Raw genomic sequence first — 21,912 nt, forward strand, 5'->3', positions numbered from 1 at the left:
AATGAGTGAGAGCCCCTTACTTTAATCAGTGATGGGCGGGGGGATGGGGGAGAGGGAGAATGAGAGAGAGCGCCCCTGACTTTAATCAGCGATGGGCGGAGGACGGGGAGAGGGAGTATGAGAGAGAGCCCCTTACTTTAATCAGTAATGTGGGGGGGGAGGGAGAATGAGAGATGGCCCCTTACTTTAATCAGTGATGGGCGGGGGGATGGGGGAGAGGGAGAATGAGAGAGAGCCCCTTACTTTAATCTGTGATGGCCGGGGGGAGGGGGGAGAATGAGAGAGAGCACCTTACTTTAATCAGTGATGGGCGGGGGAGGGGGAATGAGTGAGAGCCCCTTACTTTAATCAGTGATGGGAGGGGGAGAGGGAGAATGAGAGAGAGCCCCTTACTTTAAACAGTAATGTGGGGGGGGGAGGGAGAATGAGAGATGGCCCCTTACTGTAATCAGTGATGGGCGGGGGAGGGGGGAGAATGAGAGAGAGCTCCTTACTGTAATCAGTGATGGGCGGGGGAGGGGGGAGAATGAGAGAGAGCCCCTTACTTTAATCGGTGATGGGCAGGGGAGGGCGAATGAGGGAGAGCCCCTTACTTTAATCAGTGATGGGCGCGGGAGGGGGAGAGGGAGATTGAGAGAGAGCCCCTTACTTTAATCAGTGATGGGCGGGGGGATGGGGGGGGAGGGAGAATGAGAGATGGCCCCTTACTGTCATCAGTGACGGGCGGGGGAGGGGGGGAGGGAGAATGAGAGAGAGCCCCTTACTTTAATCAGTGATGGGCGGGGGGATGGGGGGGGAGGGAGAATGAGAGATGGCCCCTTACTGTCATCAGTGACGGGCGGGGGAGGGGGGGAGGGAGAATGAGAGGGAGCCCCTTACTTTAATCAGCGATGGGCGGGGGAGGGGGAGAGGGAGAATGAGAGAGAGCCCCTTACTATAATCAGTTATGGGCGGGGGAGGGTGAGGGGGAGAGGGAGAATGAGAGAGAGCCCCTTACTTTCATCAGCGATGGGCGGCGGAGGGTGGGAGGGAGAATGAGAGAGAGCCCCTGACTTTTTTCAGCGATGGGAGGGGGAGGGGGAGAGGGAGAATGAGAGAGAGCCCCTTACTATAATGAGTTATGGGCGGGGGAGAGGGAGAATGAGAGAGAGCCCCTTCCTTTAATCAGTGATGGGCGGGGGAGAGGGAGAATGAGAGAGAGCCCATACTTTAATCATTTATGGGCGAGGGAGGGGGAGAGGGAGAATGAGTGAGAGCCCCTTACTTTAATCAGTGATGGGCGGGGGGATGGGGGAGAGGGAGAATGAGAGAGAGCGCCCCTGGCTTTAATCAGCGATGGGCGGAGGACGGGGAGAGGGAGTATGAGAGAGAGCCCCTTACTTTAATCAGTGATGGGCGGGGGAGGGGGAGAGGGAGAATGAGAGAGAACCCCTTCCTTTAATCAGTGATGGGCGGGGGAGGGGGAGAGGGAGAATGAGAGAGAGCCCCTTACTTTAATCAGTGATGGGCGGGGGGATGGGGGAGCGGGAGAATGAGAGAGAGCGCCCCTTACTTTAATCAGCGATGGGCGGAGGAGGGGGAGAGGGAGTATGAGAGAGAGCCCCTTACTTTAATCAGTGATGGGCGGGGGAGGGGGAGAGGGAGAATGAGAGAGAACCCCTTCCTTTAATCAGTGATGGGCGGGGGAGGGGGAGAGGGAGAATGAGAGAGAGCCCCTTACTTTAATCAGTGATGGGTGGGAGAGGGAGAATGAGAGATGGCCCCTTACTTTAATCAGTGATGGGTTGGGGGAGGGGGGGAGGGAGAATGAGAGATGGCCCCTTACTTTAATCAGTGATGGGTGGGGGAGGGGTTGAGGTAGAATGAGAGAGCCCCTTACTTTAATCAGTGATGGGTGGGAGAGGGAGCATGACAGAGAGCCCCTTACTTTGAACAGTCCAACTTGTTTCCTGTTTTAATATAAAATGCTGACTGTTCAGATTTCCCACATTCCTGAGCTGCTTGCATTGACTTAAATGACATTAACTTCCAGCGAATATCCTGCAATTTTCTGCGTCTGGCCCGAGGGACTTCAAAGCTCGGTTTGTTCGTCTTAGAGCAGGTAAAGGGGAGATTTAATAGTGGAGTTTTGATCGGGTAGATCGGGAGAAACTCTTTCCACTGGCAGGAGGGTCGGTTACCAGAGGACGCAGATTGATGAGAATTGGTAAAAAAGCCAGGTTGGAGATGAGTGGAATTTTCTTTACGCAGCGAGTTGTTCTGATCTGGAACCGAATGCCTGATAGGGCTGTGGAAGCAGATTCGTGTTTAAAATCTACCCCAATGACTCTGTCTATAACTGATGCTCCGACTGTCCAGTCGCTCGCGGTGAACAAATTTGTTTAGTAACTTTCAAAATGGAATTGGTTAATCACTTGTAAAGGAGAAAGTTTGCAGGACTATTGGGAAAGTGCAGGGGGGTGGGATTAAATGGATACCACTTTCAAAGAGCCAGCACGGACAGCAGGGGCCAAATGGCCTCCTTCTGTGCTGTCTGCTTCAAATCAATGGGGGGATTGTAAATCGAAGCATTTACGTCATTTGAGCTCTAAATACGAAACTTAACTCGCATCAAACCCACGTGAAACAGCTGGTAGGAAGAGTAAAGGCAACGCGAGGTTTCGGGTTCTGTCCCACATGATTTTTATATGTCAGTAACATTTAGCGGAAGAGCTGACAGCGAGGTTGATGTGCGCTGACACTTCCTGGAGGGCTCCACTCAGATTGTGTCCAGGGGAGAGCAAGGCGGGGAGATCCGCCGAATCCCCGAGTACCAGAGTCCTGACTGGGGACAGGGAGAGCAAGGCGGAGAGATCAGCCGAATCCCCGAGTACCAGAGTCCTGACTGGGGACAATGAGAGCAAGGCGGGGAGATTAGCCGAATCTACGAGTACCAGAATCTTCACTGGGGACAGGGAGAGCAAGGCGGGGAGTTCAGCCTGATCCCCGAGTACCAAGTCCTGACTGGCGACAGGGCCCGTGCGGACCAGATCACATGTCGCTTCAGTCTTTTCAATGGACGAATTGGGTGAGTGACTGAGAATGATGAGAGTGGGGGATTATATCGAAGGAAACACATGTCTGCATTTAGTGCAGATCTCTCCTCTTTCTCTCGTCACACACACGGTTCTGGGTGGAAACCAGGTGGTGATCAGAATTAAAGATAAAACCTAATGCAGAGAATCAATCAACACCAAATACGGGTGACCCCATTATTCTCAGTTGGATGATAGGGTCGAATTGAAACCCAGAGCGACTTTAATCAAAACACAGTGGAATTGAATAAACCTTTTGGTAAACATTAAACTGAAGGGGGAACTGAGTGGGTCTCAAAATGTCTGCCTCTGAGTGACAGAAAGTAACAGCAACATGCTGAAACTTGCAGAGACAGAGACGAACGGTTTCCGTTTGTGTTAACTCACTTCCTCAACCTTTTAATCTATAAGAACAAGACGCTTTTGCACTTTGCATGTGGTCTGCCCTTGCTGTGTCTGATTGAACGTTTGATATGGACATGTGTCTTCTGGCAATTTAACTTGTTAAATACCAGTCCGTGTACGATTTTAGAAGTGGTTGATGGTTAAAGGTTAGATTTCATCATCCTGCCGCTTCTCCCCCAACAGAAAATACACACAGACACTAAGTCACTCGCTAATATACAGAGGCATCCTCTGTCTCCCTCTCACACACACAAACTCACTCAGATATACAGAGCCATTTTCTCTCTCTCTCTCTCTCTCTGCCTCTCACATACACAAACACTCAGTCAGTCCCACATTGATACACAGTGTGTCTCCCTCCGTCACGTATACACACACCTGCTCAGAGTCACTCAGATATACAGACACATCCTCTCTCTCTCTCTCTCTCTCTCTCTCTCTCTGTCTCTCTCTCACACACACACACCCACTCAGTTGTTCACTGATGCACAATGTATCTGGCTCCATCACATAAACACACATTCAGAGTCTCACAGTTAGACAGAGGCATCCATTGTCTCTCTCTCATACTCATACAATCCTCAGTTGCTCACTGATAAAATCTGTTTCACTCTCCCTCTCTCTCATGTACACACAAACATTAAGATTCACTCACTGAAATAGACACGAGTTCACTTCCCCTATCTCTCTCTATCAAACACACAAAGAATCACTGACTGATATACCCACGCCTCCTCCATATCTCAAATGGTACATTGCCATCTTTTGGGGTCGGTACCCGAGAGTGCCTGCCCCGCCCATTGTGTAAGGAACGGTAAACTGCCATCCTGTGGTGACACGGTGCCCTCCCCGCCCCATTGTGCCATACACGGTACACTGCCATCCTGTGGTGACAAAGTGCCCTCCCCGCCCCCTTGTTCGAGACAAGGTGCAATGCCATCCTGTGGTGACAAAGTGCCCTCCCCGCCCCGTTGTATCAGACACGGTACAATGTCATCATTGGGGACACCGTGCCCTCCCTAAAGTGTGAGTCCTTCGATCATATCCATTGTGTTTGGACAGTGGCCCCAATAAATCTTTCAATTCCAATTACGCATTCAACTATTGATATTTTTGGGGATAGTGATTTGATTTATCCTCAAACTAAGAATGGGCCATATTTGTTCACACATTCTACTTCAAATCATTTCGTTACTGATCGTGATTTTATCTAATCAGAGATATTTTATTACAGGCATGAGAATGAGTTGTAATCTATCGTCCAGTTCTGTATATCAATGACCATTTATAGCAAAATAGAAACAAGTTAATTGCTGAGAGCTTCTATTTTCTCTTGTTCTCTTAAATATGGTCAAAGTTCCCACCACATTCCCACACTGAGGTGTTGTTATTACAGTTAATACCTATTTGACAGTTAAATATTGTTATTAAAATGTCTCACTTGTAGTTACAAACGTTCCTTCCCCACCCCCACGTGCCAGAACTTTGGAATTTGCAGCTAACTGGAGACACATCCAGCCTCTGAGTCAGGAACTGTCAATTCAAAACGGTTAGAAACCCGGTCCACAGTTGTTACTAGGACTTATACTCATCGCAGTGTCCAAACAATAACACTCACAGTAGGGGAAATCTCTTCTTTCTGTGATAAATCAGTCCCATGTTATGTTATGTTTTGTAAATATTCAGTGAAGTGAACTCACTGCAATAGTCACACTTCCCAGTCACGGTGTTGGGGCAGTACAGCTGCCTTCTGTGGGTAGAACCATATCCCTGAGGATATTGTCCCATCAACTCTCCCTGTTTGTCGATGATGCCACTAAAATACACTTGGAAACTAGGAGTCTGGCCCCTCGATGGAGTTCAGCCAGAAAATATAAAGGAATGGTCACTGATTCACAAATAGCAAATGTGATCCTAAAACCAGGGGCGGGACATGGAGAAGGAATTGCCTCTAACTAGGGCTGGAGAATGAAACGATCACATATTGTGATCGGGGTGGGAAAGAGACATGGAATGTGAGAACAGAGCTCCTCAAACAGTGTGTTTATTCAATCAAATATTTGTTGTTCAATTGTTTAAGTTTCAATTACTTTTATTTTAATTCAACATTAGAGGGAAAGTGTAGATTAGATTCTCCTTCACACCGTCAGTATTGGTCTCATTTTCTGCCCTGCCATTATTAGATCTCCCGGTGAATGACGGAGTGATTGAGAAAAGCCCACAGCTGGAAGTAAACAGGGATTGTAGACTGAGGAACAACAGCAGGTGAATCAGCACAGGATTGTGAGAGCAGCAACCAGAGAGAATCCTTCCGATTCAAAGAGCTTCCATAGATCGACTGGGGAGAAAGGTAAGAGACAGTCCCACTTACTCAGATAAACACTGGTCCTGTTGACGGTCCACAATGGTTACAAGTTAAGGGGCGAAATGGTGAGAATGAGACTGGGAGAGTCTGATCACCGAGTACAATTATCCAGCATGAGGCAGTGCAATTAAATGTGAAGTAAGATCAGTTTCTATCTCAAAACACACAGTCACTGATGAATCTTGTGTCTGTTTTTGAGTGAAGGGGTTTGATCGAAGAAGTGGCTCCAGTCTGAGGCAGAGCCCAGCAGATATACAGTGTCTCCCCGCCCCCAGCATCAAATCGGAATGAACCCACCTTGATAGCCCTCATAATATCGATATTAAGCTGTGTGTTAAGGTAGTACCAGACAGTGTTACCGAATTCAAATATATTTCAGATTCAACTATCAAAATCAATCATCCTACTGGCTTTTACTTAATGTTATTTCCCATCAGTAAATCTATTTCTGAATTTCAAAATTACAGTTGAATTAAATGATTACCATTTCGATATAATTTGGTGATAAAATGATATGTAGATCTTAAATTTTAATAAAGATTTGTAAAATTTCTTCCATTTGATTATTTTGTGTGTGGTGTCACAATAAAGACCATCCTAAAACTCACTTCTTTGACCAAAATTTTGGCCATTTTCTGTCTGATTCGGCATCTGTGAAGCGCCTTGGGATGTTTTTTCGATGTTCAAGGCTCTGTGGTGATGCAAGTTGTTGCTGTTGTGTGTTTATTATACTAGTGTCAGTGTGAGTGAAACAGCAGGAATTCAATTTTACAAAGTCTCAAACTTGGTTATAAATTAATGCCGGAGAATAACTTCAAATATAGTTTGGAGAAATTACTGATCCGAGATTTAATCATTTTTACATTTCCACAGTGGGGAAAGGAAATGACACTGGGACTGATAGTTTGATTGGGAGCACATTCGTGAGACACACATACAACTGCCAGTCACACACGTGATTATATAAAAACAGTCAAATCCACCACTTGAACATTGAGACTGTAAAACCCAGAACGACATTCTCTAAATAAATATTGTGCATCACCTTAATGTTTAAAGTTACACGATTCATAACATTATACATTAGTGTTAATATTAGAACAGTGGTAAATCTCCTCACCTCCTACAGTGCTTATTAGTGTTAATATTAGAACAGTGGTAAATCTCCTCACCTCCTACAGTGCTCATTAGTGTTAATATTAGAACAGTGGTAAATCTCCTCACCTCCTACAGTGCTTATTAGTGTTAATGTTAGAACAGTGGTAAATCTCCTCACCTCCTACAGTGCTTATTAGTGTTAATGTTAGAACAGTGGTAAATCTCCTGACTTCCTACAGTTTTCATTAGTGTTAATATTAGAACAGTGGTAAATCTCCTCACCTCACACAGTGCTCATTAGTGTTAATATTAGAACAGTGGTAAATCTCCTCACCTCCTACAGTGATTGTCAGGTGCTGACACCATGGGGATGTGGTAAATATATTCCAGTAGAAACACCAACCAGGACACATCTCCATGAACACACGGACACTTTCACTGCCCAAAGGCACCAGAGGAATCCCACCCAGCTATATATTGTGTATGAGGATAGATATCATATTCATAAAGTAATTGAATTTAATGACGAAACTCAACAAATCAAAAATATTCAACACAATTTGTGAATACAAATAACACAATTGCCTCAGACTGTGTTAAACCGAGTGAAGGGTCATTTCATCCATCAATGATCACCCCGCTCCATATTTCCCTCCAGAATATTCACTGCCTCAGGAATAAGGCTGGTTCTGGCCTGTACTGTGTGAGTAAATCTTACCAAGTGACGCTCCAAGTTCAGAGTCTCTGCCGATGGGTTCCCGTCTGGAACTGGGTTGTGGAGATCAGCGGGACTCACTGGACTTCACTGGGCAGCTGTCTATGTCACACCTGGTGTGGAGTGTTGATCATAACACTCGGGAAATGCTCGATCCCAGAGCGAACAGCTGTTGCACTGATGGGGGAGGAGAGACTTGGAATCATGTTTAACAAGGCAATGCTCTCCTGCTTATTTTAATATTTCTGTCTAACCCTCCTATTTATATTATATTTATTACAGGGCATCAGAATCTGGGAACGTCTGTCACCACCACAGCTGAAGGTTCAAACAGGGGAGAAGATCCAACATCTTCAACAAGAATGAGAATGGACACAGGTAGGTTCAGAAAATTCTTCACAATACAATTTCCGTCCTGACAAAGGGTCCAGATCAGGAGCAACAACCTGCAGTTCACACAGGAAGATGTAACAGTACAGATACCGTGTAGATAGAGGGAAGTGAGTGACCATCGAGAGGCATAGTGCAGTCACAGGTGTAGGGATCTCCTGAGTACTGGAACTGTCCAATTGATATCTGATGGTGGGGACTGTAAGGTGGACAGAGACAGTGACTCAGAGGATGGTCTTCCTGAGTAACAGTGTGAGGCCAGGGAGCAGGGGGACACCCCGAGTGGGGCGGGGGTGAGAGGCAGCTGGGACACAGGAATAGGAGAGTGATAGTGATGGGATATTCCATAGTCAGGGAATAGACAGGCTCTTCTGCAGCCCTGAGCAGGTCCCGATCTGAACCGATCAAGAACAATGGTTTTACAGACTGGGTGAATGGAACAGGAGGGAAGAGTTCACGGTCTTGGCGAATAGAGTGAGTTTAGGGAGAAGGGAAAGGACGGACACGATATGAACTGACCAACAATGGTTTTACAGACTGGGTGAATGGAGCAGGAGGGAAGGGTTCACGGTCTTGGCGAATAGAGTGAGTTTAGGGAGAAGGGAAGGGACGGACACGATATGAACCGACCACCATTGGTTTTACAGACTGGGTGAATGGAGCAGGAGGGAAGGGTTCACGGTCTCGGGGCACGAGGGTGAGTTCAGGGAGAAGGGAAGGGACGGTCACGGTCTGAATCGAACAACAATGGTTTTACAGACTCGGTGAATGGAGCAGCGGGAGGGTTTCAGCTGATAATCTGGAGGGTGGGAAATATCCGGGTCTGAGATGAGAGAACGGAATTCATAAAACTGTTGCAGCAGGAACAGAAGATTTATGAAATAATGAAAAGTTATTGGCAGGTAAAAAGGAAGGTGGTTTTGAAGTATTGAGAGATAAAGTCACTTGGTATTAAAAAAAACAACAAACGGAAACGGGTCAACATTCCAAAAAATCGGAGTTATGGTTGAGTTTTATCTCTAAATATACAAATCACTCCAAACACATTTGGAAAATCAGAATCATCAGAGATGTGATCTAGTATCTGTAAGACAGGGCCTGAGTTTTCACAGGACTCAGAGCAAAACGTTCTTGGTTATCACATTTTGAGGAGAAAGAAAAATACCTCTGGTCGCCAGTATTAATAAAGCTTCTATGACAGAGCTAGAACAATAACAACTTGCATTTATATAGCGCCTTTAATATAGTAAAACTACCCAAGGGGCCTCACAGGAGCGATTATCAAACAAAATTTGACACAGAGTCAAATAAGGAGATATTCGAACTGGTGACGGAAAGCTTGGTCAAAGAGGTAGGTTTCAAGGATATTCCAAAAGGAGAACAGAGAGGTAAAGAGAAGGATTTGGATCTGAGAAACATCGCCGAGGTGGATAAATCACTGGCCCCAGAGATAACACATCCGAGGCTGTTAAAGGAAGTCAGAGAGGAGACAGGAGGGATTCTGACCCCAATTTCTCAATCCTCGCTTGTTATCAAAAATATCCAGGTGGACTGAAGGAGCCCAAGTAATGTCTCTGCTAAAATAGGGAGAGAGGGTCAACGGGTAACTGGAGACCAATTAGTCTCCGTCAGTAGTGGGCAAACTCCTAGAATCTGTAATTCCAGATCGAATTCGTGAACGTTTCGAGATGCAGGGGATGATCAGGGGAGGCTGGAAATGATTCGCTGCAGACAAGCCGTATTTGACAAATCTGATGCAGCTTTGTTGAGAGGTGACTATCTAGGTCGATGGAATGTATCACATGCGGTGTCTCTGGGTTTTCAGAAGGTGTTTGATAATGTGGCTCACAGGAGGCTTTAGCCGTTTGTTATCAGAGGAAATGTAACCGCCCGGATAGAAAGTCGATAATGTGTTTAGTTTTCTCCATTTTTGCTCACAGATCCGAACACTGCAATCACTGAGTTCCTGACAAATTGCGACGACTATCATCTGTTCCAGTTGACGAAATTCTACCGGGACAGACTGGAACAGGCGATTCAAGAAGTGGTGGACGGAGTCAGCTCGTTGTTAACATACGAGTGGAATTTCAGTGGACAGGAACATCGGGTAAGTGGGCTGGAAACAGAATGAGTTTGGATTATTTAAACATCAGGGAACTAACAGGATATGAGATCTTAGAATCAAACAATGTTACAGAACAGAAACAGGCCAAATAGGAAATAAATGGATCAAACTGAAAATACAGTAAATCTGAAACAATGATACGATGAGAGGAAAATACCCAGTGGATCGGTCAGTGCTTGCACAAAGGATAGAGGAACGCTTCGGGTATAACTTTTCTGTGGACTGAAAAAAAAGGAAACAGTTTCAGTGGGACTGGGAAAAGGAGAGACCAATATATTAATTATTGTTCTTTACAGAAAGTCGTTGATCTCGTGGAGAAGGGAAATAGAGCGGACAGTTCCAAACTTCTCCTAAATCTGGTGATGGAGAAAGGCTCTCGGGCCCGAAGGGTGATGTGGGAATCCTTTGTGAACATGCACCATGCGGTACCAAAGTTGGACAAAATACTGAAAGAGATGCAGGAACTTGGTACGGTTAAATCACACACTGATTTCAATTTCAGATTGAAAAACTGCAGAATTTACTTTAATATTACACAGATCAGATTTCATGAAAGCTCATTGATTTAAACAGGTCCTGATCCATTTGATTATATGAACATCGGACGAGGTTTAACTGAAATACCCAGTCACCTGAAAGGTAAGTGATGAAATGGAGATTTCAAACCGTTTATTTCACTTCTGAGAATCAGAATGTTTGACTGTAGACTTTTGTTTAGAGATTGTCAGAATCTGGGAATCAGAAATTCATAGGGTGGAGGGAACAGAAATGAAACCTCGTTAGGAATATGCGGAGGTTGCATTATTTCACTTAATCCAGCTGATGATCGCCAGCACTTGTTAAATCCCCACACACCTGGCAGGATCCTGATACACTGTGAATACCCATACACACCTGGCATGATCCTGATACACTGTGAATCCCCATGCACACCTGGTGGGATCCTGATACACCGTGAATCCCCACACACAACTCCTATGAGGCACATAGAAGCTCTGGGCTCAGAATTAATGAGCAGTGCCTTAAGCCAGACTTTAAGGTTGACCGACTACTCTAGAAATCTGGCCCACCATCAACGGTAGGGAAAGAGGTGGAGAAATGCAAAATATTAAAATATTTTCATTACACAGCACAGAATGTGACGTCGGTGTTCGATCTGATCTGAGAAGATGTTCAGATGTTAACACAATAGATCATTAATCCGTGGAGTAATGTGAGGGAAAGACAATATTCAGGGTAATTCGGAAGTTCTGGGCTGGCTTCCTAATGGCAGTGAAAGAGAGAACTTATTCTACTCAAAGAATAGTCCTTTAACTCGGGGTCTTTTTAGACCCAATGGAATGACTAATGGCAATGAAAGAGAGAATTTATTCCACTCAAAGAATAGTCCTTTAACTCAGGGTCTTTTTGGACCCAATGGAATGACTGATGGCAGTGAAAGAGATAACTTATTCCACTCAAAGAATAGTCATTTAACTCAGGGTCTTTTTAGACCCAATGGAATGACTGATGGAAACAGATTTGTAATTTCCCAATCCTGCATTGTAGGAAATTCAGACCAAAATGAAACAACAGAGTATAATTATTGGGAGAACAGTTGATATGAACTGTGAATGTTTTCTGCTCTAACATTACACTGAGTGATGTGGGCAGTAGTTCTAATTCTAATTCTATGAAAGGACTGTTATAAAAACACATTAAATATAGGTGCAAAGCTGCTGAAATATTGTTCACAATTTCTGAAACACAATATAACGGGAGAATGATTAGAGACAGGAAAAGGCCATTTGGCCCAAATAAGCCTGCCTCTTTTAGAGAGATGGCCCCACCTACTCCTCCTCTCAGTGTATCCACAGAAACACGTTCAATTGTCTTTTAACCCCACTTACACTGCCCCTTCAGTGTGTTTCCCTGGTAACTGTGTCCCCCGCTCTCTGACCCTTCAGTGAGAAAATTACCCTGATTTCTCTTCTTATTTCTGACTTTAAATTTTCTCCGTCTCTAATTATTTTCGTGAGTGTGATCCTTTTTCCTGCATTAAAGTTGTGAATTACGTTGAAATGATTCAATACCGAAGTCTCTTACACTAACAAGATACATCAAACCCTCTCACCATTCCCTCAACCTAAACTCCTAATACCTTAAATTGTCTTTCTTAATCCCCCCTGTACCTTCAGAATGTCAGTAATATTTACCTGTGATCAGGTGACTAAAGAAGTATAGGTCTGATAAAATAACATTGAAACTTCTGTTCATTCACAGTTTGTCCCTCTCCCAGTGCTCACAATATCCCAGATAACCTGCCAGAGGTCTGATACAATAACAGTGGAACTTCGGTCCATTCACAGTCTGTCCCTCTCCCAGTGCCCAAAATATCCCAGATAACCTGCCCGAGGTCTGATGCAATAACAGTGAAACTTCTGTCCATTCACAGTCTGTCTCTCTCCCAGTGCCCACAATACCCAGATAACCTGCCGGAGGTCTGATACAATAACAGTGAAACTTCGGTCCATTCACAATCTGTCCATCTCCCAGTGCCCACAATACCCCAGATAACCTGCCCACGGTCTGATACATTAGAATCATAAAATTTTTACAGCACAGAAGAAGTCCGTTCAGCCCATCGAGCCCCTGCCGGCTCTTTGCAAGAGCTACCCAGTTCGCCACATTCCCCTGCTATTTCCTCGTAGCCCTGCAAAACTTTTCCTTCAAGTATTTATCGAATTCCTTTTCGAAAAACCACGATTGAATCTGCTTCCACAAACCCTTTCAGAGAGAGCAGTCCAGACCATAACTACTCGCTACTTAAAAAAAGTTTATTCTCCTGTCGCCATTGGTTCTTTTGCCAATCACTTTCAATCTGTATCCTGTGGTTCTCGACCGTCCGATCAATGTGAACAGTTTCTCCTTATTTACTTGACCTAAACCCTTCATGGATTTGAAAACTTCTATCAAATCTCCTCTCAATCTTCTCTGCTCCAAGAGGAACAACCCCGGCTTCTCCAGTCTAATCACATAACTGAAGTTCCTCATCCCTGGAGCGATTCGAATAAATCTTTTCTGCATCATCTCTAAGGCCTTCACATCCTTCCGAAAGTGCGGTGTCCAGAATTGGACACAATACTCCAGTTGTGGCCAAACCAGGGAATTATAAAGCTTCATCATCACTTCCTTGTTTTTGTAATCGATGCATCTATTTTTCAAGCCAAGTATCCCGTATGCTTTTTAAACTGCTTTCTCAACTTGTCCTGTCACCTTAAAAAATTTGTAAACATACACCCCCAGGTCTCTCTGTTTCTGCACCCCCTTTAGAATTATACCATTTAGTTTGTATTGCCTCTCCTCGTTCTTCCTGCCAAAATGTTTCACTTCGCACTTATCTGCGTTAAATTGTATCTGCATATGTCCGCCCATTCCACCAGCCTGTCTATGTCCTATTGAAGTCTATCACTATCCTCCTCACTGTTTACTGCACTTTCACGTTTTGCGTCACCCAGATCCAAGTCATTAATATATAGCAAAACAAGCAGTGGTCCGAGTACCGACTCTTGGGGAACACCAATGTAAACCTTCCTCCAGTCCAAAAAACAACCGTTCACCACGACTCTCTGTTTCCTGTCACTGAGCCAATTTCGTATCCATGCCGCCACTGCCCCTTTTATTCCATGGCTTTCAAATTTGCTAATAAGCCTATTTTGCGACACTTTATAAAACGCCTTTTGAAAGTCCATATCAACATCAATCGTATTGCACTCCTCAACGCTATCTGTCACCTCATTTAAAAACTCAATCAAGATAGTTAAACACGATTTGCCTTTAACAAATCGGTGCTGGCTTTACTTAACTAATCCACACTTGATAAAGTGAATATTAATTTTGTCCCGGATTATCGTTTCTAAAAGCTTCCCCACAACTGAGGTTAAACAATAGATTTCTGCCCATTTCAGTCTATTCAGTACACACAGTATCCCAGATAACCTGCCCTCGACCTGATACAATAACAGTGGAACTTCTGTCAATTCAGAGTCTCTCCCTCTCCCACGACACACAATATCGCAGATAACATGCACGAGGTCTGACACAATAACAGTGGGACTTCTGTCCATTCACAGTCTGTCTCTCTCCCAGTGCCCACAATAATCAAGATAACTTGCCCAAGGTCTGACGAAATGACACTGACGAGTAAAGTGATAATGAGAAGTTGTTACTTTTTTCAAAATAACTAACATTGAGAACCACTTTCTGTCTGTTCTAATTGAAGATGTTCAACAGAAACACAAGGAAACACTCCGGGTCCAAACTGAAACGATGAGAGTGAACACGATCCTAATAAAGGAAAAGGTTAAGATTTTCCAGCTGGTCAATCAAAACACTGAGCTAACGGTTATTTCTACTGTTCGAGATCGGACACTTGTAGAACATGAACTGCTGGCAAGAGGCCGAGACCATGAAGAGTGGAGAAAGAAACATCTCCGGAGAGAACTGGAAAAAATCCGAACTGATCAACTGTTCCAGAACTGTTTTTCCCAGAGAGGCAGTTTGTTCCAGAAAATGAAGAGTTTCTTCCAGCGATCCAGTTCTGGGAGTTCAGCATCAGTGAGCGGAGTCGCGGGGATTGGAAAAACAACAATGGTACAAAAGATTGTTTATGACTGGGCCACTGGGAAAATATACCCACACTTTCAATTTGTTTTTAGTTTTAAATTCCGGGATTTGAACGCTATCAACTGTAGAATAAACCTGAGGAATCTGATACTGGATCTGTATCCTTACTTTGGGAATATTCTGGGAGAGCTCTGGAAGAACCCAGAGGGATTACTGTTTATATTCGATGGTTTAGATGAATTCAAGGACAGTATCGATTTTGCTGACAATCGGAGAAATACAGAGCCTCAGTACATGTGCACAGATCCTGAAGACCGGTGTGAAGTGTCTGACATTGTGTACAGTTTAATACAGCACAAGCTGCTCCCAGGATGTTCAGTTCTAGTGACCAGCCGCCCCACTGCATCACATTTATTGGAAAAGGCTGAGATCAGTGTCTGGGCTGAAATCCTGGGATTTGTTGGTGAGGAACGGAAGGAATATTTCAACAAGTTTTTTGAAGATCAGGCGGTGGCAGCAGCTGTTTTCAAACATGTGGAGGAGAACGAGATCCTGTACACCATGTGTTACAACCCTTCCTACTGCTGGATCCTCGGTCTGTCACTGGGTCCCTTCTTCACACAAAGAGACAGGAAACACCAGCGAGTTCCCAAGACCATCACCCAACTATATTCCTACTATATTTACAACATTCTGAAAAACCATGGCCGAGAGATTGAATCCCCCCGTGATGTGTTACTGAAGATCGGTGAGATGGCCTACACAGGAGTCTCCGAGAAGAAGATTGTGTTTACAAATGGAGATTTGATCAAGTACAATCTTCAACCTTCCCAGTTCCTGTGTGGGTTCATGGTGGAACTTTTGGAGAGAGATGGTTCTGCCCAGAGTGTGGTTTACACATTCCCGCACCTCACCATCCAAGAGTTTGTAGCTGCACTCGCACAATTGCTGACTCCAGATCCTGGGGACATCGGGAAACTCCTCAGTGAAGCCCACAGCAAGGATGATGGGCGATTTGAGATATTTGTCCGTTTTGTTGTTGGTCTCTCCTCCTCACAGTCAGCTCGGCCCCTGGAGGAGTTTCTGGGTCCATTTCTTCATCAAACAATCTGTGGAGTGATTGACTGGGTGAAGGAGAAGGTTGAAGGAGGGATTGGAATGACAGAGAGTGAAACTGGGAAATGGAACCTCCTGAACACATTCCACTACCTGTTTGAGTCTCAGAGTCAAATACTGGCTCGGGTCACAGTGAGATCTGTGGAAATACTTACATTTAGTGAATTGCTACTGACCCCGATTGACTGCGCGGTGCTGTCTCACGTCATTGAACTCTGTGACACAATAAAAGAACTCGACCTGGAGAACTGCTCCATTCAATGTGAAGGACTCCAGCGGCTGGGACCCGTACTACACAGATGCCAGGTGTTGAGGTAACTGTTTATTTGCCTCTAACTGTTCGGCCAATTGTGGAACAGTCAGGGATTGTGTTGTTGCTCCGTAATGAAGGGAAACAAACAGTTCAGTTAAACCAGAGAGAAGCAGATTCAACACAAATATGACAAATGATAAGAGGATCGGTTAGTAATTCCTTCAGGACTGGAGAATCTAAAATGGATCCTTGTGAACAAGTGGGGATTTTACAGTCTTTATTGGATCAGTAAATACAGGTCACTGAAAGAGTCTGATAATTTAATTGCAGTAAATGATATTGATTGCTGTTTTTCTCACTCCCTGAGATACATCCATTGAAGAGGCTCCTTCTCATTGTTACTTACACGTAGACCAACACTAACTGTCGCAATCTGTGTGACTGGGCATCCCGCCCTCTTACCGAGGTGTGGGGGCAAGTGACAGTCACCGGACTGTCAACGTGTGCAGGAGAGGGAAGCAGAAACACCAAACATTCAGTAACAAAGAGCAAAACACAGCTTTCGGGCAGTCAACCGCCAGTGGGCGAGCTGAGCTTTCCCCGCAGGACGACGGTCCGTTATCTTAACTCATCAATGACACAGCCCTTCACACTCTCCAATACATCCATCATCTCTTCACCCAGCTGGCAGCACTCGTGCATCTGAGTCAGAAGGTCGTGGATTCAGGCCCCTCGCTCATTAATCCAGGCCGGCACTTCAGTGGGATTTGGAATCTAAAATTTGCCGGTAAAAAGCTTCCAACCAAACGGGATGTGGGGTATTAGCCCAGGAGTTCAGACACACACCGGCCAGCGGTGGGGCCTCACACACAGCGGGAGGATCCTGGGTTAACCAGTGGCAGTGAACCCGGGAATTTCCCATAATCTGCTCCGTGTGTGAGGCCCCGCTCGGGGAGGGAACTTCAGAAAATTCCCCATTAAATGTCGGGCCCGTTACACCTGAAATAAATGTAGAGCCGGTTTAATGGGAATAAAGTGAAACACTCCCCTCCCCGATAAACGAGGAATACAGGAAACTTTAAAACTTGTCACAGGACAGAATGAACTCTCCTTGTTATATAAAATCCTGGGGGACGGATTTGGCACCAACAGTTCACGCCGTTTCACAATATAACTCACCCCGAGATATTATACAGATTAATATAATACTGCATAAAATACAGGTAATCACCGCTTTATCATTTAATTCGGGGAAAATCGCCGCATTCGCAGAAAATCTCGGATTTGAGGAGCAGCAGAAATGAGACAAGTTTCCCCAAACATGACGGGACCAGTCACTGTCCTCCAGGAGGGTAATTCTGATCATCAGGGAATGAAACCGGACTGAGGGACATTTAAAGGCTTCACACAGACAGCACTTTATTTAATAAATACATTTCCAGACAGTCCCTGAATATATGGTCGGTGGACACAGTGAGATTCATTGTCAGTGACAGGGAAATCTGGTTATTAATTTCCTGAAGAGTTTTCGTATTTCCTGTAACATCAGAGAAAAATTGTCAGATCGGGGATTGGGTTCAGTTTGTTTCTCACTCTCTGTCTGTTTGTGTTTAGACTGGGGAGAAATAAACTGGGAGATTCAGGAGTGAAACTACTGTCTACGGCTCTGAGAAACCCGGACTCTAAAATACAGAAACTGCAGTAAGTATCAGACTGTGTGAGATTGTGTTTATAATACTTGGATGTCTAACACGGTACATTAATGTCAGTATAAGTAATAATAATACAAATAAATACTGGAAACTTACTCTGATTCCTGTTATCTCTGCTCGTCTCTCTCCTCTCTCTGATCTCCAGGTTATGGGCGAACGATCTCACAGCTTCTTGTACCGTGGATCTCTCCTCCGCTCTCAGTACAAACCGTTCACTGACGGTTCTGAACCTGAGTAATAATAAACTGGGAGATTCAGGAGTGAAACTACTGTCTGCGGCTCTGAGGAACCCGGACTGTAAAATACAGGAACTGGAGTAAGTAGCAGACTGTGAGACTGTGTTTATAATAACTGGATGTCTAACACTGCATATTATTATTATTATCAGTAATGGTGTTATTAATGTCAGTGTAAGTAATAATAATACAAATAAATACTGGGAATTTACTCTGATTCTTTTCATCTCTGCTCGTCTCTCTCCTCTCTCTGATCTCCAGGTTATGTGATAACGATCTCACAGCTTCTTGTACCAAGGATCTCTCCTCCGCTCTCAGTACAAACCGGTCACTGACGGTTCTGGACCTGAGTAATAATAAAGTGGGAGATTCAGGCGTGAAACTACTGTCTGCGGCTCTGAGGAAACCGGACTGTAAAATACAGACATTGTGGTAAGTATCAGACTGTGTGAGATTCTGTTTATAATAACTGGATGTCTAACACTGAACATTAATGTCAGTACAAGTAATAATAATACAAATAAATACAGGAAATTTACTTTGATTCCGATTATCTCTGCTCGTCTCTGTCTCTCTCTCTCTCTCTCTGATCTCCAGGTTACGGGCCAACGATCTCACAGATTCTTGTACCAAGGATCCAGTCTCCGCTCTCAGTACAAACCGGTCACTGACGGTTCTGGACCTGAGTAAAAATAAACTGGGAGATTCAGGAGTGAAACTACTGTCTGCGGCTCTGAGGAACCCGGACTGTAAAATACAGAAACTGGAGTAAGTATCAGACTGTGTGAGATTTTGTTTATAATAACTGGATGTCTAACGCGGGACATTAATATCAGTGTGAGTAATAATAATACAATAAATACTAGGGATTTTCTCTGATTCCTCTATTTCTCTCTCTCCGCCTGATCTCAAGGTTATGGAATAATGGTCTCACAGATTCTTGCACCGAGGATCTCTCCTCCGCTCTTAGTACAAACCGTTCACTGACGGTTCTGAACCTGAGTGATAATAAACTGGGAGATTCAGGAGTGAAACTACTGACTGCGGCTCTGAGGAACCCGGACTGTAAAATACAGGAACTGGAGTAAGTATCACACTGTGTGAGATTGTGTTTTAATAACTGGATGTCTCACACGGTACATTAATGTCAGTGTGAGTAATCGTAACACAATAAACACTGGGAATTTACTCTGATTCCTGTTGTTTCTCTCTCTCTGATCCCCAGTCTGTCCAATGTGGGTCTCACAGATTCTTGTACCGATGATCTCGTCTCCGCTCTCAGTACAAACCGGTCACTGACGGTTCTAACCATGGGATCAAACTCCTTCACAGACCGATCTGCCCCCGCTCTCCGCTCCCTCACATTGACCCGCAGGAGTCTGGAGTGGATCGGGTGAGTGTTTGTGTTAATATTTAATGTAATAAATAAAATATCAATGGGATTCAGTGCTTTGTATGTGTAATATTTGTCTGTAATTATTAATGAAATATTAACACCAGTCTCCCTGTTATTTACACTGTTGTTCAATCTGTTCATTTCCTGTTCAATCTTTAATCTGCTTCAGGCTGTGGGGGAATCAGTTCAGTTCAAACGGGAAGAATCAGCTGGAGTCACTGCGGGAATCCAGACGCGGACTGAGAGTGGGAGTATGAACATTTCAATTTATAACCATTCCTGGTCTCATGATATGAACATTTCAATTAATAACCATTCCTGGTCTCATTATATGAACATTTCAATTTATAACCATTCCTGGTCTCATTATATGAACATTTCAATTTATAACCATTCCTGGTCTCATTATATGAACATTTCAATTTATAACCATTCCTGGTCTCATTATATGAACATTTCAATTTATAACCATTCCTGGTCTCATTATATGAACATTTCAATTTATAACCATTCCTGGTCTCATTATATGAACATTTCAATTTATAACCATTCCTGGTCTCATGATATGAACATTTCAATTTATAACCATTCCTGGTCTCATTATATGAACATTTCAATTTATAACCATTGCTGGTCTCATTATATGAACATTTCAATTTATAACCATTCCTGGTCTCATGATATGAACATTTCAATTTATAACCATTCCTGGTCTCATTATATGAACATTTCAATTTATAACCATTCCTGGTCGCATTATATGAACATTTCAATTTATAACCATTGCTGGTCTCATTATGTGAACATTTCAATTTCTCACCATTCCTGGTCTCATTATATGAATATTTCAATTTATAACCATTCCTGGTCTCATGATATGAACATTTTTGGCCGATTCTCTGTCCCTCCCCTTTAACCGGTCGCGCTCCAGGTTTAAATCCGAACGGCCCTTTAACGGTTTCCAGCACGAGCTGAGCGAGCGTCGTCTCCCATTGTGACGTCAGAGGCCCAGCGACAGGGTCACGAGACTCAGTCACCCGGTCCCCCAGTGCTGATTCTGCCGGATATCCGGGACTGGATGGTCCCCAATGGGGCACTGGGTCAATGTACAGACAGGAAGGGCCCAGTGTGGGGCTCAGTCTGGGCTGCAGTGGGACACTGGGTCAATGTACAGATAGGAAGGGCCCAGGGTGGGGCTCAGTCTGGGCTGCAGTGGGACACTGGGTCAATGTACAGACAGGAAGGGCCCAGGGTGGTGCTCAGTCTGGGCTGCAGTGGGACACTGGGTCAATGTACAGACAGGAAGGGCCCAGGGTGGGGCTCAGTCTGGGCTGCAGTGGGACATTGGGTCAATGGACAGACAGGAAGGGCCCAGGGTGGGGCTCAGTCTGGGCTGCAGTGGGACACTGTGTCAATGTACAGACAGGAAGGGCCCAGGGTGGGGCTCAGTCTGGGCTGCAGTGGGACACTGGGTCAATGTACAGACAGGAAGGGCCCAGAGTGGGGCTCAGTCTGGGCTGCAGTGGGACACTGGGTCAATGTACAGACAGGAAGGGCCCAGAGTGGGGCTCAGTCTGGGCTGCAGTGGGACACTGGGTCAATGTACAGACAGGAAGGGCCCAGGGTGGGGCTCAGTCTGGGCTGCAGTGGGGCACTGGGTCAATGTACAGATAGGAAGGGCCCAGGGTGGGGCTCAGTCTGGGCTGCAGTGGGACACTGGGTCAATGTACAGACAGGAAGGGCCCAGGGTGGTGCTCAGTCTGGGCTGCAGTGGGACACTGGGTCAATGTACAGACAGGAAGGGCCCAGGGTGGGGCTCAGTCTGGGCTGCAGTGGGACATTGGGTCAATGGACAGACAGGAAGGGCCCAGGGTGGGGCTCAGTCTGGGCTGCAGTGGGACACTGTGTCAATGTACAGACAGGAAGGGCCCAGGGTGGGGCTCAGTCTGGGCTGCAGTGGGACACTGGGTCAATGTACAGACAGGAAGGGCCCAGAGTGGGGCTCAGTCTGGGCTGCAGTGGGACACTGGGTCAATGTACAGACAGGAAGGGCCCAGAGTGGGGCTCAGTCTGGGCTGCAGTGGGACACTGGGTCAATGTACAGACAGGAAGGGCCCAGGGTGGGGCTCAGTCTGGGCTGCAGTGGGACACTGGGTCAATGTACAGACAGGAAGGGCCCAGGGTGGGGCTCAGTCTGGGCTGCAGTGGGACACTGGGTCAATGGACAGACAGGAAGGGCCCAGGGTTGGGCTCAGTCTGGGCTGCAGTGAGACACTGGGTCAATGTACAGACAGGAAGGGCCCAGGGTGGGGCTCAGTCTGGGCTGCAGTGGGACACTGGTTCAATGTACAGACAGGAAGGGCCCAGGGTGGGGCTCAGTCTGGGCTGCAGTGGGACACTGGGTCATTGTACAGTCAGGAAG

General features: G+C 45.3%; 1 protein-coding gene across 3 annotated transcripts in view; it reads left to right on the forward strand.

The window, feature by feature from the left end:
- Nucleotides 1-19,896, forward strand: part of LOC137309806 (NACHT, LRR and PYD domains-containing protein 3-like) — a 44,387-nt gene extending 24,491 nt beyond the window's left edge. Inside the window, exons 1-14 of one of the 3 annotated variants that reach the window (XM_067977840.1) lie at nt 1,885-2,101; nt 5,663-5,829; nt 7,940-8,035; nt 9,988-10,154; nt 10,469-10,640; nt 10,746-10,811; nt 14,434-16,207; nt 17,761-17,847; nt 18,004-18,174; nt 18,356-18,526; nt 18,692-18,862; nt 19,008-19,178; nt 19,320-19,487; nt 19,660-19,896. In XM_067977840.1, the coding sequence (XP_067833941.1) occupies nt 8,020-8,035; nt 9,988-10,154; nt 10,469-10,640; nt 10,746-10,811; nt 14,434-16,207; nt 17,761-17,847; nt 18,004-18,174; nt 18,356-18,526; nt 18,692-18,862; nt 19,008-19,178; nt 19,320-19,487; nt 19,660-19,747 (3,222 nt within the window). In that variant the 5' untranslated portion in view covers nt 1,885-2,101; nt 5,663-5,829; nt 7,940-8,019 and the 3' untranslated portion in view covers nt 19,748-19,896. Of the gene's footprint in view, nt 1-1,884; nt 2,102-2,230; nt 3,068-5,662; nt 5,830-7,939; nt 8,036-9,987; nt 10,155-10,468; nt 10,641-10,745; nt 10,812-14,433; nt 16,208-17,760; nt 17,848-18,003; nt 18,175-18,355; nt 18,527-18,691; nt 18,863-19,007; nt 19,179-19,319; nt 19,488-19,659 lie in introns of those variants that run through there. The other 2 variants (XM_067977837.1, XM_067977839.1) reach the window with 2 other exon arrangements.
- The last annotated feature ends 2,016 nt before the right edge of the window (nt 19,897-21,912 follow it).

This window comes from Heptranchias perlo, unplaced genomic scaffold (genome assembly GCF_035084215.1).
Source record: "Heptranchias perlo isolate sHepPer1 unplaced genomic scaffold, sHepPer1.hap1 HAP1_SCAFFOLD_181, whole genome shotgun sequence".
Taxonomy (NCBI): domain Eukaryota; kingdom Metazoa; phylum Chordata; class Chondrichthyes; order Hexanchiformes; family Hexanchidae; genus Heptranchias; species Heptranchias perlo.